Source organism: Catharus ustulatus, chromosome 3 (genome assembly GCF_009819885.2).
Source record: "Catharus ustulatus isolate bCatUst1 chromosome 3, bCatUst1.pri.v2, whole genome shotgun sequence".
Taxonomy (NCBI): domain Eukaryota; kingdom Metazoa; phylum Chordata; class Aves; order Passeriformes; family Turdidae; genus Catharus; species Catharus ustulatus.
In genome coordinates, this window is record NC_046223.1 from 5,622,584 (window position 1) to 5,645,473 (window position 22,890).

At 38.8% G+C, this 22,890-nt stretch overlaps 1 protein-coding gene across 1 annotated transcript in view; it reads left to right on the plus strand.

Moving 5' to 3' along the window:
• Positions 1 to 22,890, plus strand: part of LOC116993472 (kinesin-like protein KIF16B) — a 152,521-nt gene that overhangs the window by 111,730 nt on the left and 17,901 nt on the right. Inside the window, exon 25 of the mRNA XM_033054089.2 lies at positions 19,730 to 19,813. Within this exon, the coding sequence (XP_032909980.1) occupies positions 19,730 to 19,813 (84 nt within the window). The remainder of the gene's footprint in view (positions 1 to 19,729; positions 19,814 to 22,890) is intronic.

Below are 22,890 nucleotides of genomic sequence, written 5' to 3' on the forward strand. Positions count from 1 at the left end.
TCTGCACATTTCTTCTAATGTAATTAAGGAGCTGCTGACAACTGCTTATCTAACTAAAATGTGTCACATGCAAATTTTGAAAGACTGAAGAAGCTGCAGCAGGGTCAGACTACCAAGCATTTAACAGTGTCTCTTTTTGAGGGAGGCCCTACATGGCTGTCCTTTCCCAGCTCTAGCTAGATTGTTAATGACCATTTTTTTACTTCTGGATTTTTAATTAAGACCGTGCTTGACTTTCAGTTGCAGTAGTCTTTCTAATGAATGCACTTACTGATTTAGTCAGAGAGCAAATGGACTCTTCATTCTCAATAGAGAAGTGAGAACCTCTATAGTTAGATTCTCCTGATTTTCCCTCTGTCTTCATCATTTCTTATCAGTTAGTGGTTTTGGAATACTTCCAGAATGTTGGTTTCTGCAGAAAACTTTCCTTCCTGATCCACATCTTGCGGCAAGGGAAATCTCACTCTCCTAACAGTTTCTTGTCTCTACCCTCTTTAAAGGAGAGCTGAGAAACTGTTCCTATTTGTCTTTCTCCTAACCAAATCCAAGGTTTATGAAGTCCCTCCTTCATGTGGGAGTCCTTAAGTTCCACTTGCATCCAGGTTTTGTGGGGCTTTCACTGTAGGCTCTGCTTATGGAGTTCCCTGTCAGTCATCTTGAAAACTATTTCTGTGTGCATAAAAATCTCTACATGTTTTTAAGGAAAGCAGCTTCCATAGAGGCATTTTTATTGTTAATAGTGATTCTTGACTTAAAATATTAGAAAATCCCTGGAGAGCTGCCAAGGAGAAGCTACAAGGCATGCTTGCATTTATAGGCTCATTCATGGACATAAGGACATACATGTGTCCTGTTCAGCAAGACTACCAAAGCTATTGACTTCTATCTTATTTAACAAAATTTAGTAATTTCTCTAATATCTGAATTTGGAGGTCTGTATGTAAGTATATATTTGTGTCTTTCAGAGTATAAGGGACTGTTTATAGTTTAAAAATAATTATGGGTCATAACCTGTAAGAATTGAATGAAACTCAAATAGCAGAAAATATTTCTCAGATTTTTCAGAAGTACTAAGTGAATGTTTTCGAAAATATACTGAAATAAAAACATTTGTTGCAAGCTTAATTAACAACTTTTTAAAAGACGGTAATTTCACAACTACAAGCCGCACCTGATTATAAGCCACACTTCCGGGTGTTGGCAGCTTTTCGTTCTTTGTCCATATATAAACCGCACCGGATTATAAGCCGCACTTTCGTTCACAGCGAGGATCCATGCGCAACAAAGTAACGAATTAGTAAAGGAATCACGCAATCTCGGGGTTTACTGCTCGGCAGAGCTACCTGACCGGCTGCCACTGCTGCTGCCGGGTTCGCCCAACCCGGCTCGCCGCCTGCACCACCGCTACCAGCCTCGCCCCAGCCCAGCGCTGCCTGTGGTGCTGGCAGGAGCCCGCTCACCCCGCCGCGCAACAAAGTAACCAATTTGTAACAATTACACGATCGCGGGTTTTACTGGCAGGTGCTCAATTCGCAAGCTCGGTTTGGCCTGCGGCTCGAACTTCTGGGTTGGGAAATTTCCGAACTTTGTTCGTGTATTGGACGCTCCGGAGTATAAGCCACACTTCCAGGTTGGGACCAAAATTTTAGTCAAAATGGTGTGGTTTATAATCGTGAAATTACTGTATTTTTCAGATTTTTCAGATTTTTCAAAACTCAAGAAGTAGTCTACCTGTTTTTCATCCAAAGTATTTTGCATCTCAGTGAAGAAATACAAATGTTTGCATCTCAGTTATGGCAATACCTATTTCATCCATCCATAATCACAACCATCCAGCACATAATGTGTAATTTGCTAATAAAATAGAGCAGGCACCAATTTTTAAATTGTTTCTTAAGTTCACTTTAGACACTCTTCTACTACTGCTTATTGTTCAGGTGTAGTTCAACTATGTAATGATTAATGAAGAGTCATGAACTGTTTATGGAGCCACCATTGACTGATCTCACTGTCCTTTCCTTTTGACTCTGTACTCCTCTTTTGGGTGACTGCCAAGGAAGGATCTCTGCTTCCTTTTTAAGTGTTCCATACATCTGGTGCTCCTGATAAATAATAAGTGGAAGAAATCTTCACCATGAATTGCTGGCACAGATAATGGAGAGGGGATGAATTTGAGGTGAAGTCATTAATTTTAGAAGAAAATCCTTGGATTCTGGAAGAGATTACTAACAGGGAAATGCAATATTTTACTAACTTTCAAAATGTGGTAGGTGTGATTTGGGGGTTTTTATTCTTCCCCCACCCCCCTCCCCCCCGCCTTCCTGCCAATAATCTCAAGGACAATTAGGCAATTGCTGTGTACTTATGTAATGATTAAATTATTTTTAATGTCTTATCAGACATTTAGAATTCTCCCTTCCAGTGAAGAATTCAACCAGGAGTAGAGCAATAAGCCAGCAGATTTGTGCAGTGTTTGGGGCGGTGCTTGGGCTGGGATCTTGGCTGTCTGACTGCTCCAGTTCTGGTTTATAACACTGCAGCTGTAGAGTTTTATTGAATGCAAATCTTATATTAATATTCTGTGATTGAGGTACTTGGCTTGCAGGGCTCGCAAGCCCGTTGCCATGTAACTAGTGAGCTTCTGGAGCTTAGGAGCTAATTTGGCAGCACAAGTCAGAAGCTTATTGCTTTAGAGCTGGTTGGCCTGAAACTACTGGTTTTACCGCTGGATTTTCTAATTTACTGGCATTAGTAACTGTATTTTAGTTAGTATGTAAGCTTTAGGTAGTATGCTCACATTGATTGCAAAATTCTGGACATTTTGATTCTTCTATTGTTCAGTTTTAAATAGCATAGACTTAGTACAGTTGTAAATAATTGAACTTTCCTAAGACAATGTTGAAAATTATTTTGTTCTGAAACCTGCTGTGCTTATACCAGAGTCTTGATCCTGCAGTGACTGAAGTCCTGGTCTAATCACAAATTCATTCATTGTTGACATTGATGTTTAGAAACTCTTGAGACCAAGAAGTAATTTAAAATCAGTGATTACATACACTAGAGAGGGCAGGGTGTAGCATTTAATGCTGAACATGACAGTACATATCTTGCTACAAATCTGTCTCATTATTTTAGAAAGTTCAGGTTTTATTGGGCATGAATTCTCAGTTCAGGTTCTTTCATGGAGCCCTATGACCCTTTGTTAGCGTAGTCTCTAACAATTATTTTAAAATTTGTCTATTTCTTTGAAAAATTGATCCAGTGAAGAATTAAGCTTGTTGATGTGTTTTGGCTGAACTGGAAGGATGTTTCTGGATATCTGGATAGGAAGTAGGAAATTTTGTTTGTTTTTTTTCCAAATAAGACTAATATACTGTAGTTTTGGTTTTAAACAATGGTAAAATATAATAGGACACACAGGTTTAATACAAGAACCATAGGACAAACACCAAGCACCAAGAATATATAAACAGTCTAAAAGCCTTTTTTTAAATGGAAATTGTGTATTAGCGCACAGGTGAAAATGAAAATTATTTCCAACATTGATGTACTTGGAAATAGCAAATGCCATAATGTGTATTCTTATAGAATTATATGTAAGAAAAGTATTTAGAAAATAGTTTTTGAAATATGAATCCTAAAAGAAGGACAGACCTTAATTTTTACTTTCTAGCCTGGAAATTTAGTAGGCTTAGTAATACATCTTTCCATAAATATGGAAAAAAAAAAGTAGTAAATTTTAGAACACATAAAGAGGTTTGTGTATAAACCCTTAAATACTATTACACAAGCATGCAATTGTAGCCTTGAGCTTCCTTCAGTACAAATTACAGTAATTAGTATATAGTTAATTTTAACATTCATATTCTTGTCACCCAGCACATCCAGGAAGTGCATACACGGGAAGCATATTTTGTCACATGCATGTTTCCAGCTCCCGTTCCTAATGGTATTATGTTCAGAGCATTCTGCAAGCCTGCAGGTTTATATATGTAGTACTTCCATACAACCCTAGTTTGCCACTACTTACAGATGGGATTTAAGTGGTAGATCCTTAGAAACTTCACCTGGCCTTGCTTTCTGCAGCATGAGACTGCTGAAATTTTTAAAAGAAATTTTTAGCACATCTCAGTGCATCTATCTACAAATGAACAGGAGAATTCATTCCAGTAAGTAACGTGTGAAAAACTTCCCTGCTAACCGTATCATGTAGTTCAGTGAAACCTTGATTACAGAGAAGTGTATTAATTCCAAATGGTCCCTCTGAATTCATAGTTGCAAATCAGGACTGGAGCATCAGAGATGGCAGGAAACCCTCTGGCATATTTGCTTCCAGCATAATACACAATTCTCAATCTATTTCTAGTTGGAACATCAAATCACTCTGTGAATTGCTTGTCAAAAAACTGAATCTGAATGTGTAAAAGCCTTGTAAAAGCCCAGTTTGGGGATAAATTTGTTTTTGTTGTTACTGTGGGCACTAGATTCATGCAACAAAATTCTCTTGGGTTAGTCCACATGGTTCTGCAGAAATACAACTGCTCTCTATCTCTCCACCTTTCCTTTCTTTCCTCCTGAAGTTGTTGATGGGACCTGGTCTTTTTTGGTCTTTCCCTAGCAGCAAGTGAAACCTGTGAGCTTCCAAACAGTTCTCTGAGCCTTGTCAGTCTTCTGATAGATTCAGAATTAAACAGGTTTAATCAAATGCCAGGTTTCATTAATTGTGCTGTGCAAAAGTCTTGTACACGAGTAACATAGATATTGAAAAAAGGGATGTAGAGAGGTGTAAGTCAGTCATGTTGTAATTTATAAATCATTTCACAGAGTGATTCCTTTGATCATTTGATTATCTGATTTTCAAGGCTCTGCTCAATTGAACTTGTGTAACATCAAAATATTCATGTTGTTTTATCAGTAAAACAGTTGTGTGTGGATAACAGCTATCTGTGAGAGAGGAATGCCTCTGAGAAGAATTCCTAGACAATATAGGTGGAGGTTTAGGTGCTCATTGAGACTGAGCCATTTCTTAGCTGTTTCTGACTATCACTTGACTTGGGGAATGCCTTAGGCTGTGACCCTGTGTCTCTGTTTTCGTGCTGCTTAGTGAAAAGTAGAGGGAAGGATTGGAGGTTTTGCTGTTTCTTTTTTTTTTCTATTATTACCTTCCTTCAGGGGACTTTTGGACATGTGCTCCATTAATCATTAGCTGTTAGTGACAGTCTGACTGCCTTCCAAGGGGTTTGTGAAGAACAGCTTGTTCTTGTTGGATTTGTCAGAAATACGCTGCTAGATTAAGTAGGTCTTTCAAGTCAAATCCTTTCATACCAGTTGATACAGTGACCCAGCTCAAACTCTAGATTTTGTGAAAAGACCCTGGTTGATTTTGAGCAGATGCCATAGAGAGTAACAAAAACTGTCAGTTACCAACTATACTGCCTGTTGTGTTTTTTTCTTACATATTTAGATATTATTACTGACACAACTGCACATGTGAAACTGTTTGCTAAACCTTATTTACTCTCTAATCTGGAGAATTGTACGATGTCTCTCTTGTGCTTCATGAGGCAGCTTTTGAGTAGGATATTTCAGGTTTTTCCTCTCTTTGGAACCACGGGGAGAATAAACAAGGAAATACAGATAGCAGATTTTGCAGCACAATTGGAATATTAGCCGTTTATTTTGGCATTGCCATATTCATCAAATAAGCAATTCATTATCTAAATGGGATTGAGATACAACTGACTCTTATCTGATGTAATCTGCAACAAAGCTTCTGAAAAATTTCCCTCTCTGTATCTAGTAACAATTGTTACACATTTAATATACATTTATGGCTTATAGTTTCTCTAGCTACTCTAGAGAAGTAAAAGAGCAGAAGTGCTATGCTGAGCCTTGTGCTCCCAAACAAGGAGGGGCATGTTTGCCAATGGCACCAGTGTGACCCAGGAATGTGTGCTTGCAGGCTGGAAAGCCAGCTGCATCCCAGGCTGCATCTAAAGCATTGTGGGCAGTAGGTGGATATGTGGGAGTGAGTCCAGAGGAAGGCTGGAAAAATGCTCAGAGTGCTGGAGTGCCTCTCCCATGAAGACAGATTGCGGGAGCCACCATGGGAAGAGAAGATGCTGGAGAGACCTTAAGCACCTTCCAGTACCTAAAAAGGGGCTCCAAGAGAGCTGGAGAGGGACTTTCTACAAGGCCATGGGGTGACAGAACAAGAGGGAATGGCTTTAAATTGGCAGAGGGTAGGTTTAGGTTGGATCCTAGGAAGAAATTCTTCCCTGTGAGGTTGGTGAGGTACTGGCACAGGTTGCCTAGGCAAGCTGTGGCTGCATCATCCCCTGAAGAGTTCAAGGCCAGGTTGTACAGGGCTTGGAGCAACCTGGTCTAATAGACGGCATTCTTCCCATGGCAGGGAGGTTGGAGTGAATGGGATTTAAGGCTTTAAGGTCCTTCCCAACCCACACCATACCACGATTCTAAAACCAGCCTTAAGGTTAGCATTTTTACAATCTCCAAGAGGCATTTTTTGTTAAAGGGATGTTTTTAAGTATTAGTTTATCATGTTCCTGCTAATGATCTTTCAGACTCAATATGGTGAAAATAATACTGTGTTTCTCAGTTAAAAATGAGTTGACTTTAGAAGAAAGGCAAAAACAAAATTTCTCTGACCTGTGCACCTGGTAGTAGAGTTACTAAATATGTTTCTAAAGGCCTTGTTTTGTATTCACGGTGAGATCTTCCTGTAAAGCTCTCCTTACTGCTGTAATGTAAATATATTTTTTTAAAAAGTGAAGGGATCTTTTATTATCTGTCTCTGCAACACAACAGACAGAGAGCTCTGTCTTGCAAAAGAGAATTGTCAATCCCTTTAGAGGGCCTAAAGCAAGAAAGCCCAAGCCAAAAAAAATCATTAGACTTGCCTGCTTGACAAAAATCAATAAAATACAATCTCTTATGGTTTAATATGAAAATAAACACAAAGTGGCTTTCAGGAAAAATATTGAACTGCTGGTATAGAATTGAAGATGTCAAAAGAAGACTGAAAGCAGAGGATGTCCAGTTTCCTGTAGGACATATTTCAGAATCAAAGCCAGGAATAATAGTGTTGGAGGGTAAGCTGTCTGGCCTTGTCTGAAAACCAAAATTCAATATGAGAATGTTAGTGATGTGAGTGAGAGTGAGATGGAAAAGCACTTTTCTCATTGGTGCCAAACTTTGGGATACATTGTTAAAACATTTTATTAATTCATGGTTATCTATAGTTGATTAAAATGCTGTGAATAATAAAAAGAATTAAAGGTATGGTTTTGTTTGGCTAATTTCTTCTCCATTGAATTTATTATTATTTTCTGTCATACTTAACTGTAGGTACTACTGGGTATCAATGATGCTTTGATATTTGTGTTGTGCAATGTTGTCAGCAGTGCAGATACTCTGAAGCTGTTTGAGTGTATACTCTATATTTCCCAGGAAATTTCAAAAAAATTTTTAAAACTGCATCTGAACACTGCATGTCCTAGTCTTATTATGTCCTCTTTGGAAAAAAATTGAAACAGAGCTTTAGTAGTATTTTAAATCCTTAAATTACTCGCTGTACATTCAGATCTAACTCCAATTTTATTTTTAAATCAGGGAATAAATGAGGAGACCTTTACTTATAAGTTCAGTTTTTTTATAGTACCAGTAATGTAAAGTAATTGCAAATTAATGTATTGCAGGGTTTTATTTAAGTAGGTAGAGTAGCATAATTTCCATTCTGATTTGTACCTGAAGGGTCATATGTGCTGTAACTCATAGTAAAGTTGCTGTTAAAAAAAAAGTGGGTTTTTTTTAGTTTTCCCTTGTTTTCCTGGGTTACTAAAACTTGTGTAGGTGTACCAACATGACTCTAGATGCAGTGAAGCAGTGTTTACTGGGGAAAAACATTGTTATAGAAAACATTCGATAGATGGGAATTATGAAATTAATGACATGTAATCTTGCAATGGTAAAACACATCCCTGTTTTCTCCCCTGCCCTGAGTAATGATGTTGGGTCAGTACCATGTTGGCTTTTTCATGAGTGTGTCTTTGAGATTTCCATGTCTATGTGGGTCTTGCTTATGAAGCATTTAGCTTTAAGTGCTTGATCAAGAAATTCTATTATAATTGGAAACAAATATCTACTTACCCACCATCCTGACTCTCAAGAGCAGTACTAAATACAGTACTGCTCATGAAACTGATAGTAACAGTGGTCTTTCTGTATCGAGTTGCTTTTCTGCCCTGCACATTCCAAATTCTTTGCCAAGCAAGCTCCTGAAAATATATCTGTTAAGTTTATTACATTTATTTAGTTACCTGTCAATTTAAGCTTTACCTGGTGGCAACAGCAATAGTGGAAGGAAAATTTGTATGAGTGTGCTGGTTTGAAAGCAAACCAGTGGGAGATCCCAATTCAGAACTACAATTTAATAGGAAAATTAAAATAAAATGCAGTAGTACAAAAACACTGACAGAGTCAGAATACAACCTGACATCCCGTCAGCCAGGGTGTTGGTAGCAGTCTGATTAAATGGTGGCTGCAGTCCTCCTGGAGTGACAGATGTGGTTCTGTTGAAGCAGTGCTCCTGTAGAAGGGTGCAGTTTTCCTCTGAAGGTCCAGTGGTGGTGTAGAAGGGTCTGGTCTTCCTCTGGAATCCAGTGTAACAAGGCTGCCTGTGGTGTTCCAAATCTCAGATTATATCCAGGTAGGAGTGCTTGGCTCCTCCTCCTGGGTGGAGCATCTCCCAATGGGATGATGTAATTTTATCAGTCATGCAGTGGAACTCCAGACCCATAAACAGAAGATACCTTCCTGGGGAGAGGATGGATTGTGGGAGAGATAAAGATCGCTGCCCCACCTGGTTTAACAGAAGTGATAGAATACATACTTTTGGTTACATCCTGCATTGCAACCTAAGACAGTGAGGCTTACAGTGAGTTTTTAAGTTGGTGGCAAAACAGCTAGTTGTAAAGTGTCTGTATGACTAGACACAAGTGAAAAGGAATGTATAGCCTATGTGACCATCTATCACTCTTACTGTTGGAGGGGGAACTAAGTCACTCCTTTTAAGCTTCCCATTTGCGTGCCTGTACTGCCTTTTCTCTGCTTTCATCACTTTAAATGACGCAGAAGGCTGTGTAACTTCTCCTTCTAATCAGTCCAGTTTGTTGTGAGAGTTAGCTATTTATATCTTCTAACAAATCACACTTGAAGGCATAATGCATGTTTGTTTGCAGGTGTATTTCTCTGTGACAGCTGTTCTTTAAGACCCTGAGATCTGCCATTAATTTTGAGTAGTCAGAAAGGCATCCATCTAGTCAGCAGTACAAATCATTACTGCTTGTTGATGAGTTTTCATTATTAACATTTCTCAAAGGCAAGGGTGACTGAAATTTATGGCATCAGTCAGCCACATGAGATGGGGATATGTCATAAATGCTGCCAGATGTCACTGAGATGAGTTCATGTGCAACAAGCAAGTCTTCTTAGGGAGAGCTGTAAAATCTGCTGTGGCAATCTCCTTCTCTAGCCTGTTTCTGTAGTATAAATCAAATGGTATTGTGACTTCTCAGCGTGGAGTCAGAGTGGTGCGATAGGCACTGTAGTGTCAGCAGGAATGTGGTGCAGAGTTGGGACAAGGTTGTATGCAGCCGTGGTGAAGGTGGAGGTTGATGCATGGCCCACCTGGTGCTATTGCATGTATGGCCTTGATCTTGTTGGAAATCACAACAGGAACATAATGAATCAAACCCTAAATCATTTTTGAAAGAAAAATAAACCCTACAGAGATCTCCAGAAAATAACTTTATAACCTTTTTGACAAGAGGGGTTTGAGTCGTACCTTTATAAAGATTGATTAATGTGTTGAACTTTGAAGACACAACCTCACAAAAGCAGCAAATGTTACTATTTCTTTAAAGAACTAACCAAGACCTGAGACTGCATGAAGAAAGATTATGTTTAGTTGGCAAAATCATGACCTAAGAGCATAGATAGTGGGTATTAAACTTGTCCATTTAATCTCTATGTTGGCACATACCCTTGTCTTCGGTGATGGTCTGCCATGCCATGCTGGTATTTTCCCCCCAGAGACTTCTCTCTTGGGGCAAGGGATAGATGAACAAGGGAGCAAAATCAAGGTTGCAAAGACATAGTTAGGAATTTTTCATGCTTATTTTCCAAACACATCTACAACTCAAATTTAGATGTTTTTATTTGGTTTTGACTGGTTTACCTCTAAGGCAGTTATAGCCTTGATATATGCTGCTTCTACACTATCTTATTCTGCCTTTTGTATGCCTGCATATGAAACTTAAACTATTTTCTTTGCCATCTGGCCCATTTTTTTCTGTCTCTCCTTTATTGGTAATCCTAAGAGTTATACAGGAATTGGTTTCTATTTAGAAAGATGTCCTGGCTATATTAGCTTCTGATTTTTATAAAAGATTAAAATCCCCAAACTGCATAATATTGTAGAAATATGCAAGATTTGCATCAACTTTGTTACGTCCTATTGCTCATTTTCATGGGTATTCTGTATTTAAATGTTATTGTACAGCTAAAATGGACCAAACAATGAAGTAATTTGGCAAATATTATATGGACTCTTGTTTATGGCTCTAATTTGGTATGCTGTTATGTTGAGTAGTCTAGAATTGCTTTAAGGAAAATACTCCTACAGTGCAAGGTAATCTCTTTGGCAGCAGTTAATTAGATTTTTTTCAGTAGCAGGAGGCAAACTAAATTGACTTGAAATTACATTGATAAACCACAGCCTCCACATCTCACCATAGCTCCAGAACTGCAGATTAAGTCTAGGTCATCTTGCTGCTTTAAAGGAGAAACATGGATATGAGAGCTCTCAAATAGTTTTGATAATTACAAATGATTGTTTGATGGGCAGATAGGCATGATTCAAAGTGAGAAATCTTTGATGTTTGATCCTATTTGGTCATTTTGCATCATCATAGGGATGTTTCAGGGTAGTTCAGAGAAGAATTTCTCTTTTTGTGTTCTTGTCCATCTTTGGAGAAACAATTGTGAATTGTGCCTGTCTGAGGAAGGTAATTGGCAAAAGATCTTGAAAGTTCAAAGAGAATTACCCAGAACTGAAGACAGCATAGCTATGAGATCTTGTGAGTCCTGAGACACTCATGTATTGGTGAGTACCAGTTTATTGGGGGTTAGTAACAGCATCCTGACTTGAAACAGAACTGCATATATTTATGGGATGAGATGTTAGTGCTTGTGCTTCTTGTACTAATATATATAGATATATAGATATATATAGATACGTGTAGGTACAGCTATAGATATAAATATGCATGGTGTTCCAGTGAGATAAGTAGGAAAAAAGCAACCAGTCTAAGTAAAGTGGAAAAGCTGCCAAATTGCTTGTTTGACAGGTTAACCCTAGGAAGGTCTCCAGTGCACTCTGACCTCAATGGGGTGTGTACTGTAGGGAATAAAACAGACTTGGCTCACTGGGCTGCTGGCATTAGGGGCCAAGCAAAAAGCAGTGTGCAAACCAGGAGTTGTCCCTGCCAGCCAGAAATGAAAAGGTTGAACCAGTACTGTGGTTAGGTAAATCTTTGACATGGAGCAAAAAGGATGGATAGCAGAAAGAAGAGAGTGTTCTCATGTATGTGGGGCAAACAGCTTCTTTGAAAAGTCTGTGCTGTGAAGGGACTAGAAACCAAATTGTGGCATAAATTGTGTACAGAAAATACCAGGGGGCAAAATACCCCAGAACTCTAGAATGTTGCTGCAATCTCTTGCATTTGTCAGAAGGGAAGTATTTGCCAACCAATTTATTTACCACTTTTCAGAGTAGACTTATCCAAGGAAGGAGGGAGATGCTCTTTCCCTTCTGTGTGTTTGAGTGAGATCCAGACTTGCTACCTGTAGCAGCAAGGAGAAAAAACACAGAGAGCTGCAACCCTGGGAGCTGAGACACAGCAGGGATGAGCCTAAAGTAGCTCCTTAGCTCTCAGAAACACTACAAAGACCTTGGGAGCAAAGTTTGCTCCCCTCAAAGACAGGATTGACTGTTGGGCTAGTACTGGGGACCCCTCTGCAGAGACCTTTTGTGTAGGAGAAAGATTGCTTACATCCTTTTTCATGTTCCTATTTCCTGGTCATTTGAGTTTTTCTCAGTTTAGGAGGTTAATTAACCCTGTTTGTTATAATAAATACTGATTTGTGTTGCTGCTGTTCAACCTTCTCGAGGGAGTTCACTCCATTAGAAGGCTGATATGGGTCCACCTCAGAGTTTTGGCTAATCCTTGGATATACTGCCTCTTGAGAATATCAAATCCCTCTCCCCTTCTTGCAGATATTAGGGAGGATTGCAAATGGCCCAGTGGAGTAGGGAAAAAAATTAGGTAGGTCATGAAGGAAAGGAGGGAAGCATAGCATTGAAGCAGAGACAAGTTGGGAAGCTGGGAAGTGGGGGAAGAACATGTTGGAAAGATGGAAAAAGTAAAGAGAAAATACTAGAAATGGAAGAGGGAAAGTAAGTGACAAGCTGAATATCCAGAAAATAATTCCCTGGATATTCCCTCTCCCTGCTTAATTGATAATGGAAAATAATGTCTTTAATCCTTCTGTCCTCTGAGTGCTTGACTTACTTGCAGCGTACATGTTGGGAGAGCACTGAAGGGTTTACACAATGGAGGATTGTGCTACTATTTTGTTTAAAGGAGAATAAGTTTAGAGGTTTCTTCACTCAACTTTAAATACAGTAATTTCACGACTATAAGGCGCACTCTTTTGACTAAAATTTTTCCCAGAACCCAGAAGTGCGCCTTATAGTCCGGTGCGCCTTATCTGATGGACAAAGTTCAAAAAATTTGCCTACCCGGAAGTGAGAGCTGCGAGCCACGGGGGGAGCCAGCAGGGCCGTGACTGCCAGGTGGAGGCGGGGCGGAGCAGTGGCAGGCACGCCCCGGCCCTGTGGAGGCGGAGCTGCCCCTCCAGAGGCATGCCCAGGCCCCGTGCAGGCAGAGCCGCCCCTCCAGAGGCACGCCCCAGCCCCGTGCAGGCGGAGCCGCCCCTATATAGGCATCCCCCGGCCCCGTGCAGGCAGCACGGCCCCTCTAGAGGCACCCCCTGGCCCCGTGCAGGCAGCACGGCCCCTCTAGAGGCACCCCCTGGCCCCGTGCAGGCGGCATGGCCCCTCTAGAGGCACCCCCTGGCCCCGTGCAGGCAGCACGGCCCCTCTAGAGGCAACCCCCGGCCCCGTGCAGGTGGCACGGCCCCTACACAGGCACCCCCCAGCCCTGTGCAGGCGGCACGGAGCGGCGACGGCCATAGCCCGGCCCCGGAGAGGCAGCACGGAGGGGTGGCGGCCATGCCCCGGCCCCGCCAGATACAGGCGGGCCTGGGGGCCCACGGCACCACCCCTGCCAGGTACAGGCGGGCCCCGGGGCCAATGGCTGCCGGCTTGAGGCGGAGCCTCAGCCAGCAACCGCGTGGAGGGAGCTGGGGGCGGAGCCTCACTGCAAAAAAAAAAGTGCGCCCTATAGTCCAGTGCGCCTTATCTGATCTATAAAGTTGCAAATTTTGCCGACTCCCGGGGGTGCGCCTTATAGTCCGGTGCGCCTTATGGTCATGAAATTACTGTAGTTTAAGTTATATCAGCTGAAAATGAGACTTAGGTATTTTTATATGTTATTTTGTTGTTTTCATTATTAGTGGATAGTATATTAATTTATATATATGATTTCTCTTTTGATCTCCATTCGATCGTTTTCAGAATTTATAAAGCGGCCTTTAATCTGTCCAGTTAACTTTCTACCTTTGCCTACTCCTTTCTTAATAAATTGTGTAGAAATGGTAATTTATTTCAGACAAATTATAAATAAAAATAAAGAAATTAGGCTTGTGGTAGTTTGGTTGTTTTGGAGTTTTTTTGCTCCTTGACAAATCCCTAAATACTGGGTGCAAGTTCCTAGTTAAAAACAGTTTCTGTCTAGTTTCTTTAGGCTCTGGGAGTCTTAGTATATATTGAGAAATTGAGGCTTAAGTTTCTTTATACTTCAGAAACTAAAAGTAGGAGGTTTTTTTTTCATTACTCCCTGCAATATCAAGTCAGGTGCAGCCACAGTGGCTGAAAAGCCATGCCACGTTCTTCTCTTTGATTTTTCTCATCTGTGACAGATTTCTGGTACACAGGATCAAAAGTCAGACCTACTTTTTGAAAAATGAGAAAATTCAGAGTTGTAAAAGTAACATGAGAATTAAAGATGACTGAGTATTTAATTTTAATAGTTAGCATTTCCTTAATTTTCTTTTTTTCCTCCTTTTCCCCCATTTAAATGTATCAAAACATTGAAGTAAAAAGAGAATTTCAGATGAAAGATTAAAGATGACTCAACCTCCATCAATGTATGCCCTGTTTTTCTTCTTTAAAAAAGTCTTTTACCTTATTGTAGGCACTAAAACATAGACTGTGCCAACCAAAAATAATGGGATGTTTCAATCCTGTAGATTTTTGCTTGATGTCAGAAAATGTAATTTTTTTTAATGTTTAGGGAGCATAACTCTTGGAACAATTTTGTGTTTTAGAAGTGACAAGCCTACGTGGCTGTATTATGTGGTATTTTACTTTGGTCCACTATATGTTGAAATATCATCTACAAAGTACTGTACAAAAGTTTTCATTAACATGTTCTATTCTGCTGTACCATAAAACCCCTGAACTGAATTAAATCCTGCAGGTCCCCAAGCAGATGTAATGTCAGTGAAAAGTCTCCAACAGATTATAATAGAAATTACAGGATACCCTTCAAATGCTGATGACTATTTTTCATAAAGATTCTGAAGTGAGAGTGCACCCCATCTCAGGCAGAGCATTTCATGTGTTCGGAACCTTCATTTTCACTCTTTTGTTTTCCAAAAGGCCAGTCTCCAAATTTGCATCTCTCCCTGGGGCTCAGTAGTTGGTTTCACTTTAAAGGGTTTGCTTTCATACAGATGTTGTTAGGTATGTGCTGTTTCTAGAATCCTAAGGTCAGAGTTGTATGTAAGATACAATAGGTGACCAAAAAAGGGTCACTTGCTGTTTGGCCATCTGCTGTTACCAGCATTAAATATCTGCCAAAAACCAGTATCCTGACTGGAATGTGAAGAAGAGGAATCCATTCAGCTATTTAAAGTTTACTAGAATAACGTGGACTGGGTATGAAGCACCTTCCGCTTGAGGACTGAACCTAATACTGTGTAAATTTGATTCTACTAACTCACAAATACTCCATTGTGGCAGGCAGGTATTGTTTCTTTCAGATAATATTGCTGAGACAGACAAATAACACGCCTTTAAGTAATACTAGACCCAGAAATAAAACATGGCCTTTATTTATTATAAAGAAATTAGGGAGTAAATTGCAAATGACTGTTTGCCTCTCTCCACAACTGCTACTGCCTAACAATGATTGCCAGGTAGGATAAACATCATTAACTGTAAAAAGTTTAATGTCTAAAAGACATTAGAAGTGCTGATATGCAGTTTTGAGGTCTCTCTGTACTATATTTTAAAATCTGGCTTTGCCTTTTGGGTCTAAGCATGGTCCCAGCCTTGCCCATGGTACAAGTGTGCATGTGTGTGCACACTGCTATGGATATAATGAAATTTGAATTGCAGTGATGTGGTGATTAATTTTAGTAGAGAGATGCTTCTGCTGTCAGAATAAAAATTAGAAATCTTGCACACTACATGCAGAAGCTTCACAGGAAATCATTCAAGCCCTCTCTTCCTATCAGGCTAGGGAATATGCCTCTTAATTTCCCCTGATGGAAAATACATCATCTCATCAGCAGCCCTAGAAAATGACAAAACATCCCTGCCAAAAAATGTCTACCAAATGCTTCCATTGCCACTGGAGGAAGTGGGGCAGGGAAGGGAGTAGAGTGCTTCAGAAATTCCATGGAAGGACAATAATTTACCTTGCTGCCTGTCGAATTCCAGTGTTACATCTTGCATTGTCACAAAACATTCATCTCATAGTCAAGGTGAGACCCTTGAAAAATTAATTTGAGCTAGAGGGTACACAAACATTTAATTCTGAAAGAATAATTTATACTCCTGAATCTGCATAGCGTGAAGTTCCCTTAATAGTGTTTGAGCCAAGGCAAACATCTTGATGCAAAATCCATACCTGCAAGATCTCTTACATATTTCAGTGCCAGAACAAATGCTGCTCAGTCACATACTGTACTGTGTGCATTAGTCTGTAACAGTGATTATCTCCACTGAAGTTACTGTGCAGTTTCATAAAGGTGCTCTAGCACCACTAATAGCAAAATTTGAATTTATTGAAATATTTGCTACAGCACTTTGGCTTAAATGAGTAAAGTATTTTAAATAAACATCAAATTTCTATTAAACCTTGCTTTGCTGAATCTCACACAATTATGTTCAGAGTCTGTATATCAAATAGTACATTAGGATAGAGGATTTTTATAGACAGTTACTGTAACATGTATCATTACTTCAGTGTATTTGTGTTGCTGAGCTTTTTTAAATTCATTTTTTATGAATCAAAACTATGGTGAGATAAGAATGTTTTATTGTCAGTCTGTATATTTGTGGATCTCTTGCAACAACGTACTTTTCCCTGCATTGAAATACGAAGTCACACAGTGGTGTGTGTGTGTGTGTGTGTGTGTGTATATATGTGTATATATATGTATAATAAGCACACTATCTCTGGTAAATATACTAATAATGTATTTTTATATAAATATAGTACAATGGACTGGCTTCTTATTACATTGAAATTTCAGACACATAAAGGACTACATAATTCACCTCACTGCATGGATGCATCCGGTTCTTATGTTACAAAGATAATTTTCAAGCTGCAAAGTCAGTGGGAACTAGTGCTGTCATGTCTACATTAAGTGTTTGGATAGCCTGAAACTTAAGCCTGCAGAGTTTTCAATGTTTCTTTCTCATTTTAGTGGGCATTAGACTGTGGGCATGAGTGGAGTAGAACCCATTGAAATAACTGAGTTGCTGAAGTGATGATGAAATTTATGGCTGGAGCATTTTCTGTCATGTAGATGGATGGTCATTTGTTGTGTGATGGAAATAGTCTTTGTACTTTTTTCGTGCGCTAGCCATCAGCCAATCATTTGGCTAAAAGAGGAGCCAGGAGACCACTGGGAAATTGTGGGACTCAGAAATGTTCCAACAGGTCTGAGGTTTATGTAACTTCTGCATCTGACCACATAGAGATGCCATCTGCAGTAATTGATTAGTCCTTTTATAACATACTTCTGCAGGATGAAAAATCCTTCCAAGTGACATATATACATAAATAGGTGTATTCTATACACATACTGGCAACACTGGCATATTACAAACATACTAACTTTATATATGTATGTCAAGAATAGGTTGGCACATTGACATTCTGGTGGCTTTTATTACATACAAAATATTCAGATCCCCACATCTTGACCAGCAATAAACTCATGATTTTCATACAGGTATGTGTTATGACTTTGAACATTGTAGAGCAAAGTTTATTGGATGAGACCTTCATCTTGCATATTAAATTCATGACGGTAGTAATGGACTTTGGTTTGGTTTCAGAGATATATGCATGGTAGTGATTTGGGAGTTAAGAAATGTTAAAACAATGTGAGTAGCTACTTCTGTTTTAAATTGTTTAACAAAACACATTGATTTTATAAAATACAACTGGTTTTCTTCTAAGATGAATCCAGAAAGCTTAGGAAAACAACTTGCTCATCCCAAAGTTATGTAGAATTAGTTCCCAAATTCCTGTTCAGATGAAACTTAACTTGGGTAAAGAAATTCCTGATTTTGGCTGTAAGACCTTGCTTTGACTCCACAGAGTAGGTCTGAGGATGCTGTAGGTTCATTGTGCAATTTGGTTTTTAATGGACACTATTTTAAAACTCTATAATGAAAGTATTTATTAGCAAATAAATATAAAAAACAATCTCCCTGTAGCCAGGAGGGGATTGTGGTGGTAGTTGTTTTACTTTCTTTGTTCCTGATAGTGACATGATGCAGTACTGTTTAATAAAACACTGTTTCTGCAGGTGTGGGATTTTGAAGTCCTTGAAAATATTAGCACTTATGATCATGTATAGGTGAAGAAGTGAGCAGTGCTGTGAAAATAAGTCCCCAGGACATTATTATACAATACTGTTTGGTTGTGTACTGTTTGTCCTGCCAACATGAAGAAGCAGGTACACTGAGAAGGATATGGTTGGAGAAATTTGACGAATATAATTGAGACACACTGGCAAGATTGATGGAGAACAGACATCTCTTCCATCTCCTCTGGTGCCCCATATCACTTTTATCATTTTAAGATGTCTAGACATTTCTTTAAAATTATTGAAGTTGGAGTTGAACCAGAGAATGGGAATAAATTATTCATATTGCAGAATTCCTCTGTATTTTAAAGATGCTTACATTCGATGTTAATAATGGAGCTCCTCATTTAAATCAATGTATGTCTGCTCCTTGTAACCAGCCATAAATTCTCTACAGTCCTGTATGTGCTCATAGACTAGAAAATGATACATCTTTTTTATTGGTTCAATATCATCAGGCAACCTGGGGAATTAATGCAGGAGGCAGTTTTACACAGGGATTTCACCTGCAAAACAACTCCAGCAATGCCAGTGGGAGGTTGTGTTATTCTATCTCGTGAGTGCTGGTTTGATTTACCTTCAAGTGCAAACACAAATTATGAGAGAGAATTATGCTTTCTCCTGCATTGGTCCCAGCAATGGCTAAGCAGACCAAGTGGTACTAATTACAACTTTTGAGTCTTTTGTGTGTTTTCCAGATGCAGCTGCCTTTAATTAGTTCAAGCATTATTGATATACAAAAAGAGGAGGCAGTTCCTTCCCTCTCTCCTTCTCTCTCTCTTTTTCTCTCTCTCCCAGACCCACCCCCTCATAGGATGGAAAAAGAAATGAAGAGATAACTTTGAACACTTCTCTGGAAAAACTAGAAGTAGAGATCTGAATAGTTGTTTTTAGCGGTTGTGCCACTGCCTTGTTCTCATTTTCAGTGTGATAAAGCAGGATTTTACCTGCATGTGTGAAATTAAAACTGTCAGCTTCCAGCGTGGACACATGTTTGAATGGCATTGAGCTCAACTGAGTTGCAAGAAGTGGTAGTTCAGGGCACAAGAGCTTCAAGTCAGGTGTTGACTGGAGTCCAGCAATGCATGTCCCAGAGCATGACTTCAGTGATGATTCTTAGGTCCAATGGTCTTACATTTATGATAGAATATAAGTAAAACCAAACAAATTATACTACCAATCAGTTGGAGACCACAGATTTTAAGAATCTAAATGCAGTCTTTCAAGATACGCTTTTCCTGCAAAAATTGTTCTTACTTCCTATTTGATACTATCACATCATATTTGGATTGCAAATTTTTAATGTTTTTGTGGGCAAACAGTGGCAGTCCAATTCCTAAATTTTCTTTCAGTCACTCTCTGATGACAAAATGTATTGTTGTCTTAGCAATACTACAGAGCAGATCACAATAATCTCAGTAGAAATGTATAATGTGGTATTTTACTAATAGCATACAGTGTAGCTCATTAATATTTGGCAGTTTCTTCCTAGTTGCTTTGTAGTTTAAACAGAATTTTCTCATTTCAGCTTGTCACTTCTGATGCTGATTCATCCTTTATTGTCTTCCAGGTTGCCACTTTAGAGTTCCCTCCAAAGAAGCTCTTTGGAAACAAGGATGAGCGAGTGATTGCAGAACGACGGTGTCACTTAGAGGTAATCCTAACTTTTTACAGGCTTTTGCTGTGTGTTTAGGTGGAGTACTCCCTGCTTGACTAACAGAAGCCATTCTCATATGATCAACATTAAATAGCCTTTTTTAAAGTATCAACTTATTTTCTGCCTCGTTTAACACAGGAGATGGCAGCAGTACATTGCAAAGTAAGGAAACATCTCTTAAAAAATAAATTACTTCTAGTCTAGGGAAAAAAAGGAACTCTCAGAGATGTTCATAGGAGATAGATTTGTTTAAGGGGGAAAGGTGGTAGGTGAGGTAGGTGTTTACTGTAGACAGCTGGTCTCTGTGCAAGACAAGATTTAAAAAAAATACTGCTACTTTAAATGCAATCTGTTAGTTGGAGATTTACAATTTTATCATAGTATATCCAAATATCTCATGACAGAAGTAAAATGATATTTAGGCGTCTTTGAGTTTTATTTTGTAACCCAGCTTTGTGAACATATTCTTTTTCTTTCAATTAATTTAAAAAAATAATTTTGTTGTGGACAAGATTATTGAGTTTGAGGATTTGAGTTATTTTGGTAGTTCCACAGTGCTGTGTGGATAGCAATGATTCTGAATTTCTATCACATATTAGGTCTTTATATTTCTGTGTTAATGCATGTTTTACTGCAGCCCAGGGGCAGGAGATGGGGTTTTGGGAAAGAAGAAGAGGCATGATCAAAGACTAAACTGTACACCCTGCAACTATATTGTAGCAACATGGGGATTACTTAATCATGCATGTCATTAAGAATTACATTCTTTGTAGAGCTAAAATAGCATTAGGTAGAGCTTTAGAGAAATTAATATAAAATAGATTGCTTACAATTGAAATCTTTTCTTAGGTGGTTTGAATTTTTTCTATGTACTTCACCTTTTTCTTTGATCTGCCAACAAAACATACTCCCACTGACTTCTGATGTGAGGCTTTCTTACATGAAGCACAAAATGAATTTTTTTTTCTTTCACATCCTCAATAAATAGCATAAAGGCGTGCCCATATTCCAGTCTATTACTCAATTTGCATATTTTTGTAAAAAATTTAATCCCTTAATCTTTCTGACCTTTCACTGGTTTACTAACAGATTTTATTGTAATGATTCTAATGTTAAAACCGCTGTGTATAACAATGCTTTGATCATGGCCATGTAGTACTTAAAGCTCTCTATATAGCCAGGTTTTAATTTAAAATTATATCTATTTTAACTAAATTGGGTCATTATAACTTTATTACCTATATCTTTTACAAGCATAAAAATATATGACAGCTGTTCACGTGAATATGTTTTACCATATGCCCCTTGGCCATTCCACTCAATAGTCCTGATAACTCATAGTGTTGAGAAACTGAAGATCCCTTGTGGCTAAGAGCAAGTTAAATAAAGAAGACAAGGAGCCAATCAAATATTAGTATTCTTGCCATGAGGAATTTGATGCAAGAAGCTGATCAAAAACTCTTGATGTCTAGATCTCTAATCATGGTATTTTCTTTTCACTACATGCTTTGCAACGGTTTGCTCTGGCTTTGCCAGTAGCTGGAAAGCTCACACAGCTGCAGCCTCCTTGGTGAAGAGCGAGAGAAACCACCTAAGCAGTGACAGTTTCCAAAGTCATGTAATGCTTTGAAGGCTCGAGGAACATCTTGAGTTGTGCTGTGAACATCTTGCAGTTATGCTGCAAAAGTGGCAGGTGGCCCAGGCTGCAGTTCTATTTCAAATACTCACCATTCATGCCTTGTGGCTTTCAGTCTGATGTGAGCCTTGAGCATACATCAGTAGTATATCTGGAAAGTAGTAAATGGAGGGAGTGTCTCTGTGAGGGACTTGGGTCCTTGGTTTTTGGACTGTAGTGTATTTCTCACATGGAAATTTGGTCAGGTGGAAGGTGAGAGTGTTAGACCTTGGTATCAAGTAGAAACATGGCTTGTATTCAGTTGTCTTTCACACCTGATTATGTTCCTTGATTTGCTGAAAACCCTTTGCAATCTCTTTCAAGCTTCACAGGTGATGTGTTGATATAGCTGCAGTTGGGTATAAAAGTTTGTTTGGTTGTTCCACTTGCTTAATCAAGACCTAATGGCTAATTCAACATTTTTAGAAAAGGCAAAGCACAGCTAGCAGACCAACACAAATGTATCTTTTTATTCAACATCTGAGCTAGTTTTATTGACTAAAAATATGAAATACCAATCCAGTAAGTGTTCTGTACAAATGTTTTGTAATGTAAGATTATTAGTGGAGTGGTCATCCTAGTGGTGGTGATAAAGAAATTGCTCTGCTCTTCCAGGTTTTTACATTGGTAATTCATGCATCTTAAATAGGCTGGAACTCCATATCATTTTTCCTGAACTTCTTGCATTGAAATAGCTTTGGGTAGTTCAGTGCTTCCCACAGGTTGTCTCTTAGCAACTGCAGTTCCTTGTGCCTAATTAGATTTGTCCCTTTGCAAGACAGTTTAGGAAGAATTTAGTTTTTCCTACACATCAACTCTAGGATTTCTGCCACAATAGAAGAGCAGTGGGATTTTTGGTACTTTTCCAGACAATTAGAATCAGTGGGGCTGGCTGTTGTGGAGTTTCCTTTGTTTGAAGATTGAGATGTACTGTTACCTTATTTTAGTCTGGGCTTAGAAGTGGGCATATTTAATCATAATAGAGGTGAAATTACTTGGAGTAAAAGAATCCAGAGAGCCTCAAATTATAAGGATTGTGATTTTTAAATCATAGTATTTTCAAGGTTTGTGTATAACATTAAGTTCTTTTATTTATCCTAGCTGGTACAAATGCTAACTAACTGAAAGCTTCACAAGGCCTTGTTTGTAGGAAAGCACATTACATGAAGTATTTTTGTGTGAAATGAACCTGAGAACTCGACTTTGATCTCCAACATTATACGTAGTTGCACTGTAAACACTTTTGTTTTGGTGTTTGTTGGTATACTATCAAGTCTTTTGGACTGTATTTGACGTTACCATAGAGCTTTGGAAAATAATGTGCAAGTTTTAACCTATACATCTTAAGAGAAAACATCTTAATTATATTTAAAATTATCTACTCAAAATACCCTATTGC